Source organism: Phaseolus vulgaris, chromosome 1 (assembly GCF_000499845.2).
Source record: "Phaseolus vulgaris cultivar G19833 chromosome 1, P. vulgaris v2.0, whole genome shotgun sequence".
Classification (NCBI taxonomy): domain Eukaryota; kingdom Viridiplantae; phylum Streptophyta; class Magnoliopsida; order Fabales; family Fabaceae; genus Phaseolus; species Phaseolus vulgaris.
In genome coordinates this window covers 11843203-11856031 of record NC_023759.2, presented here as the reverse complement: position 1 = coordinate 11856031, position 12829 = coordinate 11843203, and the positions used below count along the sequence as shown (strand labels likewise).

Below are 12829 nucleotides of genomic sequence, written 5' to 3'. Positions count from 1 at the left end.
GTAAGATTTAGTTAGTGTTAATACATATTTAACTAATATATTCAAATTCATGTCTTTCAATCAATATTGGGTACTTGGGACCATTACATATTTAATTACTTTTTATATACACCATCAAACTAGTTTTGTAAGAAAATAGAAATTGAAAGAATATTTTGCTATAAATTTTTTTCTAAATCCGACGTGGCAAATGGTAACTTTCAGGTTTGTCCAAACGCCTCAACTTACGTGGGTCAGTTACTAGGATGCTACTGTGATCGACTAACCGCTTGCCCTGCCTCTATCTATATTCATCATCATCATCATCGATTAAATTGTAGTAAAAGAAAAACATTCAGATAATAAAACAAAAACGGGATATGTTAGAAAACTTAAAACCCTAATCCATTCGTTTCCTACCAAAATCATAAATTATCATTTTGCTTTTTGTGAAATTGATTTCTACTTGGTCAGTGAAGTGTTTCTGTTCGTTAATTTGGCGCTGTTTCTGATCACAGGGGATTGCGAATTTGACTTTAGCAGGTTAGTCTTCTTGCTTAATGTTGTTGGTAATTTTTCTCTTGTTTTACTGTTTCAGTGATGGGTCCTATGATTTTTTTTAAGGTAGAAGTAAACTTGTGTGAATGTAAATTTTGGGGTGTAATGTATGCTTAATGTGGATGGAATGCGTTTGTCACATGCAAGGTTGGTGAAATTAGGCTTTGGGTATTTTAGTGCATGCAAATGTTATAAGCTATGGGCATGAATGAGTGGAAAGTGATGATGGTGCTGCAGGATTTAATAAGGTAAGGGCCTATGGGGTTTAGATGGTTGTGCTATCGAGTGTTTGGGGTTTTCATGAGTGAATTAGAGGGAATTAAGTGTAATATACCTTTTGAGTTCTTTATTGTTTAATTTTAATGTATCTGCTAATGGGAAAATGCAATCCATTTTTTTGGTTTATTTAATTTTTTCATTGTTAACCAATGTCTTGTTATCTCTTGTGGCAGTTTTAACCTTAGCACCTCTTGTTGTGAAAGTAGATTCAAATGTAAATGTTATCTTGACTGCTTGTCTCACTGTGTATGTGGGATGTTATCGTTCTGTCAAACCAACTCCACCTACTGTAAGTAGCGGTTTTTATCCACATTGTCTTCTCTGTGTTTCTCCTTTTAAGTCTCAAATCAAGTGTTGTCATGTTCTGACTTATCTGAATTGTGTCATATAATTATACAGGAGACAATGAACAATGAACATGCCATCTGATTCCTTTTTGTTCGGAGTGCAATGTTATTATCACTTTTCTTGCTCTTCAAATTTCTATCTAATGACTTAGTCAATGCTGTGCTGACAGGCTACTTTTTTTTACTTGGGATTGTAGCTCTATCGTATGTTATTTTCTTTGGGCAATTGGCCTCCTTTATGAAGTAAACAGTATACACACATGCATATTATATGTGTGTGTATTTAAATCATGTTTGCTTTTTATTACAGGTATATTTTTCCTCTTTGTACAGGGCAACATTGTTACCATCTATCAAACGTTTTTTGCTGAAGCATTGGAACGAGGACCTCATAGTCTGGCGTTTTCCCTACTTTCGTTGTAAGTTATTTGCTTGCCTTCTTTATTTCCCTGTACATTTGCTTTGAATAATTTATCTCTTAACTGTTGGTTCAGATGTTAAATATTTCTTCCCCTTTGTAAGATACTGACGTACTGCTAACCTGTTGCTGGTTGAATGGTCATGAGATATTGATATTTTCACCTCACAATTAGCTAATAGCCAATAATATTGATATTCTGAAATTTTAAATTTATTTTATTATGCCTCCTTCTTCATTGTATTTCTCTCTATATAGATCTTTTTCCCTCTCTTGTTCTTTGTTTTAAGACAATGTGTATAGTGATTTAAGTGAGTTTTTTTTATACCAGTTAATGTTTATCAATATCTTTTAGTGCATCAATATCGTTGCATTTGTGCTTCATAGACAAAAACTATGCTTTTACTTTTAATTGGTAAAATTTCCATGTTCTGGTACTCTCTTGTCATAGTATGTCTTTGGATTGAATTCTTGCCTTTGTGTTATTAATTGTGGAAATTAAATATTCTATGTCCATAAATGAATTTGAATCTGTTCTCTAAATGGGATAAGAAATCAGAGTGATGGTCTTGTTATTATAATTTAGTCCAAAATCATTTTCTGACTATTTTGATATTAGGCTAGTTGGTTATTTTCTATGTTTTCAATTCTTTAGGACTAGTATAATCAGATTGGAGTTGCATGAACTTTTCATTCTATTAAAGCATGCTATTCTTTGATTGGGAGGAGATAAATCTACAATGATGCCCCATATTGCCTAACTTCTATTTTAAAGATGCAGTTTTTACATTACTGTGATCATTGTCTCTTTTTCTTCCTTTCCTATCTAAATATGTGAAGTTTGATTAGCTACTTATTGGTTTCTTAATGAGTGTGTAACACGTGATACAATGATTGAATTGTGTCAAAGCATTAAGTTTTACTTTTAGTTGCTTTTATCCTGTTTGCACTTGATCTGGTTGACTTTTAGTTGCTTCTATCATGCAGAATGATATTTTTCCTACACCTTTCTTACATAGCTTTGGAGATTGAGTTTACAAAGTCCCATATTGTTGCTGCAATCCCTGGAACCTTTTTCTGTATACAGGTTTGGTTTTTAACTTTCTATCTGTGTATATTTGTTTGAATTCTAGGTTTTTTGGTAGTGACGCGGGGGTGCAGCAGGAAATTGACTCAGTTCAACATCTTGTTCTATAACTCAGTCCAACCTCAGGTTGCAATTATACCAGGCTGTTCTACATTGTTCCTATTCATTTAAGATAACCTGGTTTCAATAATTTACTCTTTTTGGATAAAAGTGCAGTGAGTTTGTTGACTTGCCTCTCTCCCTATCTCTCTGTGTTCCTGGTTTGTTTTGGTGGTTCAAGTATTAGTACTCTAAATTTGAAGGATATTTGGTTTACTACGAAAATATAGTTTGGTCTTTCACTGTCCACTTGGCTGATCATTGTCGTGCTTGCCTAGAAATGTTATCGTCTTCTCTTCCTGTATCTAACCTCACTTCCCTCATTCTACTACTCTAGACTGTGTCTAGTATTTTCCTTTGAAAAAGGAAGGGACGAGGTGCTTTCTTTCTTGTCATGACTTTCACATGTCATATTTTTGCTATTTATAGGATTTCTAAGGTTATAATTGAGAAAATAAATGGAAAAAATCATCTATTAATGGACTGGCTATGTGGAACTTCGGTTCTTAGGTCAAGGTTACCGTGATCATATGGAGAAGGAAGAAGTTGAAGGATCACCAAAGAGTTGACTTAAGAAGCTATGTGCCCTGCCATGGAAATCTATAGACCCCAACATCTTAGGAACCATTAGAACCTTTAAAACTTGTTCCTTTTGGAAGAAGGCTCAAGGCATTCATACTGTCTAGTGGGAAGACACAGGCATATGAACCTGTGTGTCCAATTTTTTTTACGATGATAAAAAGTGAAAATATAATTAAGAATTAATTATTATAATAATTATTAAAATGATTAAATAATTTAAATTTATATTGAAGTTAGAAAAAACGTGTGCATAAAATTAGTCATAAAAATAAATATTTTTTTATTAATTTTTATAACATTTTAATTACTCAATACACTACTAGAAAATGTTTGAATAGGAACTAATTTAGAAATCATAAAAAAATAGTTTCTATAGTAACTAATTTAGATACTATTTTATAAACTAAAAATTATTGGTTTTAAAATAATATCTATTATTAATAAAAATTATAATATAATTAGATACTATATTTTTGGTAACTAATAATAAAAATAAAAATGAAAGTTTTTTTAGAGACCATTTTTTTAAGTCTCTTGAGATGTAATTGAAAACCATTTTCTTAATCACTTCTAATCTATTTTAGAGACTAATTTTTGGTTTCTAAAAATAAAAATTAGAAACTAATAATCATCATATTATTAGATACTTAAATTTTTAGTCACTATTATTTAAATTTAGATATTAATTTTGGAGTAATTAATTTTTAATTCATAAAATATTTTAAATTAATATTTTAAATTTATTAATAGTATAATATTAAAATAATTAATATTAATTTAAAAATTATATTTAAAATAGTATTTTAATCTTTGTATTTTATTTAAACATAAAATTAAATTAATAATTCAAAATATTATTTAAATTAAAAAATGTATGAATTAATTTAAATAAATATTCATATTTATAAAAACTTATTTAATTTTTTAAATCTGAATATACTCTGGAGGTTTGAATTTCTAAGTATCTTAAACCTTTTATCTCTTTAACCTTTTCTATCTCTCATTCTCGGAGGCAAGACACTGCAAACGGAACGCACTCCGCCACGGCGCCACGACAACGCCGCGATGGCAATGCACTCCGCCATGGCTTCTTACTCCGCGACGGCTACTCACTCTGCGACGGCAACGCACTTCGTGACGGTAACACACTCTACGCGGCCAATGGCGCTTCTCTGATCCGAAGGAGACCAACCTCTTCAAGCTTATCATCGTAAGTTTCGATTCGTTCTCCATTCTCGTTCTTTGCCTTTAATTTTTGTGTTTGCTCATCAAAGCTCCGCACAACTTTACTCACGGTGTATCTTTCCCATCTTAAAACCGTTTTCATGTTGTATTCCTTATTTACAATCTATAGGAATCTACGAGACATACTTGCTTAGAAAATACTCTTGGTGGAGAGTTTCTGCCCCAAAAATTTGCACCTACAATTACCATGGTTCCACATATTACTCAACAAATAATTTTGCAATAAAAATGGACCAAATTAGAACCTGTTAATTTATTGTTTCTCAATAATACTTGAAGTTCAAGGAGTGATCCCATTGACGTAGGATTTTTTCCCGAAAATTTGTTCTGACTGATGTTTAAATAAACCATTGATTTGAAAGGTCTAATCAATGTAAGGAGGAAGAAAATGAAAGAAAGGTGGCCTGAAATGTAAACTAAAAATATGATAGTTCAATTTTGTCATGAAATCTTAAAATAATCTCCTTTTATACTAGTAGTTATTATATGGTCTTAGCTACTTTACTAATACAAGCTCAAGTTCACTAAACGGTGGCACTAATAATTGTAATGTGTAATCAGTTTTATTTCTAAATTTATTAATATTGGAAGCAGTAGTAGATAGATGATTATTATTGTCACTTTTGTGCAAAATCAGCATATATAATTGAATTTTATTCCAATCCTTTTCATGCATTAGTTATGAAAACATACCTGCACATGACAATTATAAGAATAGATAACATAAAGCCCATTATTTGCTCCCATAATTATTTTTTAGTTAGTTGTTTTGTTCTTAAAGGTGGATTGAATCAATTGAACCCGATAACATGGTGGAGGAAAATAGTTTACTAGTCCCAAAAATTGCTGTTGGAGTTTTTGGAACTGCATTAGCTGCTTCACTTGTTTGAGATGGGTGGAGTGTAAGTTATTAATATTTTACCTTTAATGCTGGTCCCATTTTCATTTGAATTACACAATTATACACCTTCTTACCATATACATCTATTTCCTAAAGTTGGCCAAAATGTATTCAAAATACCAAGAGGTGGTTGATGCATTGAGGCATGAAAAATTGGGAAGGAAGGAATCAGAGGTAGTACTCTAACGAGTATGATTGAAGTGGTGACTCTTTTAAGTAATGATACTTAAGTTTTTGGAAGACTGAGATGGTGTCAACTAACTATTATTTCTTTTGATGAATGTTTGAGATACCTAGAGTATAATTTTTTTCTCGGCATTTATCTGCTTTGAGGTGTATTTTGGTTAAGTTATGCTTCTAGATGCAATATGATTTGAATTGGAAAATTGATTTACTATAATTGATTTGAATTGGAAGACTGAGATGGTGTCAACTAACTATTATTTCTTTTGATGAATATTTGAGATACCATGAGTATAATTTTTTTCTCGGCATTTATCTGCTTTGAGGTGTATTTTGGTTAAGTTATGCTTCTAGATGCAATATGATTTGAATTGGAAAATTGATTTACTATAACTCTACTTTACAACACAACTATGTTCTTGTATGTCCAAGTTCAAAGGTTATGTTTTATAAATGATAAATTATATTCATTTTAATAAGAAGTTTTTTCAAGGCATTTGTTTATACTATTGCATATCACTAACTACAACATTTTCAATACTCATCCGTGTTTTCTGTGTCTATTATGTTAAATATGATGCAAAGCTATTTTATTAGCCTTTTCAGGTTCTATATGAGTTAGAGGAGAAAGCAAAAACAATTATAGATGAAAGAGAATGTTTTTCGGTTGGATTAAATGTGTAAAATCCCAATCCTACATTGCTCTCCTTGTTAATCCTCATTAATAGTAAAACTAGAAAACAGAAAAATGTAGACCTGCATCTCAATTTTACTGTATTCTTTCTCTGATTAGATGTCTAATATGAAATTATGAATGTACTAATAAAATTCAGTGGTTTCTAATTTTGTGCTTCCTCTTATTTACATTTTGACGGTGGTGGTGGTCTTGTTTGTTTCATAAAGATTTCATTGTACACTGCTTGGGAAAATACACAAGGATTTGATTATTCATTTTGAATTTTAGGGTTTAGTACACAAGGATTTGATTATTCATTTTAAGTTTTAACTGGCTGGTGAATTTTCATGTTTCATAATGGCTATTTAGCAGGAATCATTTGTGCCTGATTTCACTGTGGGTGAAGAGCTATGTATGCCAGCATGTCATTGTTTATATCTGTTTATCATTGATGCTGTAGTTTTTCACTGAAATGGATATAATGGTGTGATTGCATAGGAACATGAAAAGATGGTTGATGCATACTCCTTGATGAGCCAAAAGTTGCAAAACTCCCTGAATGAAAATTCCAACTACGAGAAAACCATTGAGGAACTTAAGGTATGAACTACAAGTATAAACTTAAGAGGCCTGAATAGTGTAGCAACAAAATAATATGTGAATTTATTGTTAGACAGATCAAGATACATTGAACCTCGTAAAAATGATGGAATATGACCTTGAAATTGATTTGATCTAAGATTAAGGTAATATAAATTATTATGTAGTGACAAATCTGGAATCATGCCTTGTAGATTGTTGTATGAAATATTGATATTGATCCAGTTTGGCAATTTAAAACCATTTTGGAACAATGTCTAATATTTCGTTATTTATATTTAGCCTAAAACCAAATGCATCATTGGAGATTACCCTTGAGTTAGTTTCTTGGAAGACTGTCAGATGTAACTTATGACAAGAAGGTCATTAAGAAGATCCCCAAGGAAGGGGAAGGGTATGAGCGTCCAAATGAGGGGGAAATTGTGAAATGTAAATGCTTGTAATTCTTAATGTAGATGATAACCTTGCCATTGTTTATGGATTTAAAACATGGTTCTGATGTTTCCTTCTTGTTTTTGCATTCTTATAGTGAAAGTAATTAGTAGGTTGCAAGATGGTACTTTGTTTTTTTGAAGAAGGGTCATGATGATGAAGGGGAGTTGTTTGAATTCAAAACTGATGAGGGTAACTTGAAAAATGTCTCAATGTTTCTCCCGATTCCCACTAAATTATTTGTTAAGCTAGCTAATATGAGTGTTTTATGGATTGAGCTGAACAAGTAATTGATGGGCTTGACAGAGTTGTTTTGACTATGAAGAAGGGTGAGGTGGCATTGTTAACTATTGTGCTTGAGTATGGTTTTTGCTCATCAGAGTCTCAACAGGAATTTGCTACAGTTCCTTCTAACTCCACTTTGTATTATGAGGTTGAGGTAGTATTGTTTGAGAAGGTAAGTTAATAATCAATCAATGATTTGCAATTTTGCATTCATCTTGTGTTTTAATTTTCATTCTTTCATTCCTTTATCCATTGTTATGTGTTTGTTTCTTACTGATTTGTAACAATCTTTCAGTTCTGGCTTCCACGACCGTCTTTGATTTGTTCCAGCTCACAAGCTTGTAGACAGTTTGATGGATAGAGAGGAATAGACTAAACTTTCTTGTACATATAACTCATGGATATTAACAGAAGTTGAAAGTAGATTTCAAACAACTACAACAATATAATAATTTCAACTTGAGTTTATGTGATTATCTTTTAGTTTCTACCACAATCTTAGTTCACATTCATAATTCATTAAAAAGTTTTTTTTTTGTAAAATTTGAAAAAAATGCTCACTTATAACTATATTTGGATTTTGAACATAATTGTTTTGAGTTGGCGAACTATATAAATTTATTTTAAAACTAGTGAACTTAAATTTACAAATAAATATAAAATATGAAAGAGTGAGTAGGTAAAAACAAATAAAAAAAAATGTAGATAAATAAAATAATATTTTATAATAAATTATATTATTTAGAGACCAATATAGTGACATTTTTTATATTTATATATTTGGTCACTAAATAAGTTTCTATATATTTTGATTACTAAATTGGTTTCAATGAAATTGGTCGTTAATTTGATTTTTAAATAATTGGTCACTAATTAGTTTTTATATATTTGGTCACTAAATTGGTTTTTATTTAATGGTAACTAAATTGGTTTCTAAATTGGAATCTAAATTGGTATCTAAAATTAGCGACCATGATTTTAGCTACTTAAGACTATTAGTTTCTAAATTAGTCTCTAATTAAGTTAGTGACTAATTTTATTATTTTAGAAACCAAAATTTGATGTTTAAAAGCATTTTTTCTTGTAGTGATAGGAGCACTTGTAATTATTGTTGGTAGTTTCTTACATATCATAGATTCAGTTGGAGATCCCATATTAATTAGAGATATGACCAAATTATAGTATGTAAGTGATGCAAATCTCACATCAACTAGGTAATGTCAAATTATAGTTGGTTTTCTGAAATTGAGCTAAGTTTAAATTGTACTTTCTTTTAAGATTCAACAAAGTTGGTTGTATTTATAAGGGGTAAAAACGGTAGAAAAATGTGTTCACAAAAAAGGAACCCACATTATTAATTGTTATAAATTATAATATTCAATGTTTGCATGACGAGTTATAAGTTAGCCTCTCAAATAAACTAATTGTGATATGATTTCTTCTATTTATGAAGCTCAAGATTTTAAGGATGTTTATGGTGTGGATTTTATGAAACTTGCACTAAGATTTTAATCATGTTAGTGACCAACTCTTAACTGGTTATCAACTTCCCCCACTAGGCAACTTGATTGCTAGACTTCTTCATGTTCTCTTAGAAGTAGGAATTGAATATTTAGTTGGGAAACATTGAAGCTTTTGGAATGGTGTCTATTAGAGGAAGAGGTGATTGTGGCGTCAGAAGAGGTAGAAACGGTTGTCCTCACTGTAGCTATTGGTAGTGCACAGATAGGGTTCTCACCACTAGCTCATTGTCATTGTCTACTGGAATGTACTTACAATTCTCTACTACCTCTATCATGTCAATATTACACAATTCAAAGAATGTGATTGATCATCCTCCGTTTCTAGTAGTTAAATTTTGCACATTTGAACAAAGGTGGTCCATTGATTGCTTGTCTCTTGTTTTTCATTGCAATGTTTGGATTTACTCTTGTTTTGCAAAGAACTAACCCCTTGAGGTCCAACTCTCATACCAATTGAAATAACAAGTTAGCTCTAGAGCTTATCAAACAATTTAGAAAACTTCTCATAATGAGCTACTAATTAGACAAGGGTTGTCTAATGGTTAATAGTGCTCAAATATTTGTGAGACATTTGTACATACAATCTAAAGTTGGTACACGAACTATAGACACGACATTGTAGCACTTTCAATTTTTATACTGGTTCACCTCAACCTAATCTACATCCAACTTTCTTTACAAAGTGTAAAGGATTCTACTAATTAAACTTGATTATAAGTATTGTATACTACCACTTTTAGCTCACACGAGTGTACAAAATCATCATTCTTTAACACTAAGCTACTTTTAGCTCTGATACCATATTAAGAAGTAGACTTTAAGCCTAACTTACCTTATAAAATTGCTCATAAGGTGAGGTTTGCACCCACTTATATACTATGAAATGTCCTTATCTCTAGTCGATGTGGGATCTCCAACACCCTCTCACGTTGAGACCTGCCAACTCGTACGTGAGACTATATATTATGAGTGGTCCGGTAGCAGTTGACTTGATAAGCCTAACAAACTCTCATTAGGATTGCTTCTAAATGGCTTTGACACCATATTAAAATAAAAGAAAAGAAAAATAGGATAAGTTCCTTGTGTGTATTGAACACATAGGGTTATGTTTATATAGAAAAAGAAACATAGAGAAAAATTGGGTTAAGTCCATTACATAGAAATATCTAACAATATCTATATAACATCTCATAATATCTAACATTCTTTAACACTAAGCCACTTTTGGCTTTCCTGAGGTCACAATGCCACTTTGACCTTATAGAAGAAGTTGTTTGAATATGATTACAAAGAAACTCTCACTAGAGGATAAAATCTATAAACACTCCTTGTATGAAAGAATAACTTCACATAATGTAGATTTTACAAATAAAGTTTACTCTTTAGTTGTCTAATAGACTATGTTATGATGTAGCACATAGAAGTTTTACGGAAATTGTTGTATGGACATGTAGAATAATTTATAATCCTTAGTCGTTTATGCGTGGGAAAAATTATCTTTATAGCTATCTTGAATACTACCTTTAGAGCTTGCGTGCTGATCTATATCCTTGTGTTAATGCCTTATTAGAGCATGATCATCTTTTGATTGACACTTTTTTTTGTAGCACTCAATATGCTATGCGCATGACAACTTTATGAGTTTGTATGCTCACTTTGATAATGTCAGTACTATAAAGAAATTTGTAGAAGATAAAGCTTTACAAACCATAAAGGATTCCATTAATCTAACATGATTACAAATATTGTACACTACTACGTCTGGCCCACGTGAGTGCATCAAGTCATTCCTAGCCATGCCTTTATTTCCTCCCAATATAAAAGCACAAATATTCTTTACAGTTAAGCCACTTTTAGCTTTTTCTTGAGTACACAATGCTAATCTTATTAAGTCATTCCTAACCATGCCTTTATTTCCTCCCAATATAAAAGCACAAATATTCTTTACAGTTAAGCCACTTTTAGCTTTTTCTTGAGTACACAATGCTAATCTTGGGCTTACAACAAAGGTTATTTGAATATGATTACATGGAACTCTCACTTGACATGAATAATCTATGAACAATCCTTGTATGAGAGAATAGCCTCACACAATGAAATTTTACAAGTAAAGTTCACTTGAATTCGATTGTTGGAGATTGCATCCCGATCTCTATCCTTGTTTTAGTGCTTCATCGTAATACAATTACCTTTTGGTTGACATCTTGATGTGATTCCACTAGCCATATAGAGAATGATTCTTGACATTCTTAGGAATCACCTTGAGCTGGACATTATAGAGGCACTTTTCTTAGAGTTGGATCATTGTTCTAAGACAAGAACTCACCAAAAACTAGTACCAAATCCCAAACTCATTTGGATGCTCCACATATTGTCAAATTGAATCAACAAAGATAGGTACAAATAAAGGAACCGAACAGAATTGAATTAAGCAAACATTTGCACCGAACAAAAGTGTAATTAAAAGACAAGAACAGAACATAGGTGCTGGAAAAAAAATAGAAAAGCCGAACCAAACAACTCAAGAACACAAGACAACAAGAACAATTGAAAGAGAAGGAAGGAAGGAGAAGAGAGTGCTCATGAAGATGGAAGGATGTTGGATGATCTCGCCACTAGAAGTGTGGAATGCTCCTAGATAAGAGTGATGCCGCCACTTGAGGACTCCATTGATCCATCAAGATAAGACTAGAGAAGAAGGCTCTAAAAGCTCTCCAAAGTTCACTCAAAATTTGAGTAGAGTTTTCTTAGATTAATTCCAATATGAATTGTACAAGCTAAACACCTTTATTTATAGCCTAGAGGTTCTGAAAAATAGGTGGGAAAATTCAAATAAACTCATTTGAAATTCCCACCAAAAACAAGTCACATGGGAGGTGTGACCTTTTTCTACTATGACACCTCCTAAAAACTACACATACACCACTCTCCTAAGTCACATGGACAATGTGACTTTATTTTACATTTTCACACTCCTTTATTTAATAACCACACCTCCTAAAACTATACAAGAGTATTTCAAAGCTTGGCCTTGCCCCTCATGGGATGGACTTGGGCTCTTTGGGCTTTGGCCTTCTTGGGCTTGGGCTTGGGCCTCATCTTTATTTTATGTCTTCTTTTAATTTTGAGAAGACTAGAAGGAAGAACTTCAAATGTGAGGGTGGATGTCCTCTTCCTCCATTAATAAAAGCCTCCTTTATTTGATTCTCGTCATACTCCTCGAGTTGGAGAGAATTCGTCCACGAATTCTGAATCCCTGCATATAACAAAGTCAGTTTATTCTTACAATTAAAAGTGGAAGAAAAAGGAAAACATGACTTAGCATTTGGAAACAATGGGATTTCAGAAAAGGAGGTTCTATAAAACGACCAAGTTGGAAATATTTGTTTAGGAATGATGATATCTTTTGGAAAATGTCCTCTTAAATGGTGACAACCATTAGGAGGTATGAAAAAATCATCCCTAACATTTTTAAACCAAGATGGTGGTGAAGTAAGAACCTTTGGTTTTCAAATCCTTTTGTGGTACACATTACCAAAGTGAGTATACAAACTCAAACTTGGTCTACCATGTTAAAATCATATTGGGAATGCATGAGTCAACATTAATAACAAGTAAATGATCAAACAATTCAC

At 31.9% G+C, this 12829-nt stretch overlaps 1 protein-coding gene across 1 annotated transcript; it reads left to right on the top strand.

The window, feature by feature from the left end:
- Positions 1 to 322: 322 nt before the first annotated feature.
- On the top strand, positions 323 to 8147 carry LOC137813581 (uncharacterized). Its single transcript, XM_068615921.1, has 8 exons — positions 323 to 522; positions 990 to 1105; positions 1474 to 1582; positions 2569 to 2668; positions 4367 to 4559; positions 6853 to 6954; positions 7484 to 7843; positions 7967 to 8147. The coding sequence occupies exons 2-5, from the start codon at positions 1072 to 1074 to the stop codon at positions 4523 to 4525; spliced, it is 402 nt and encodes a 133-aa protein (XP_068472022.1). The 5' UTR covers positions 323 to 522; positions 990 to 1071; the 3' UTR covers positions 4526 to 4559; positions 6853 to 6954; positions 7484 to 7843; positions 7967 to 8147.
- The last annotated feature ends 4682 nt before the right edge of the window (positions 8148 to 12829 follow it).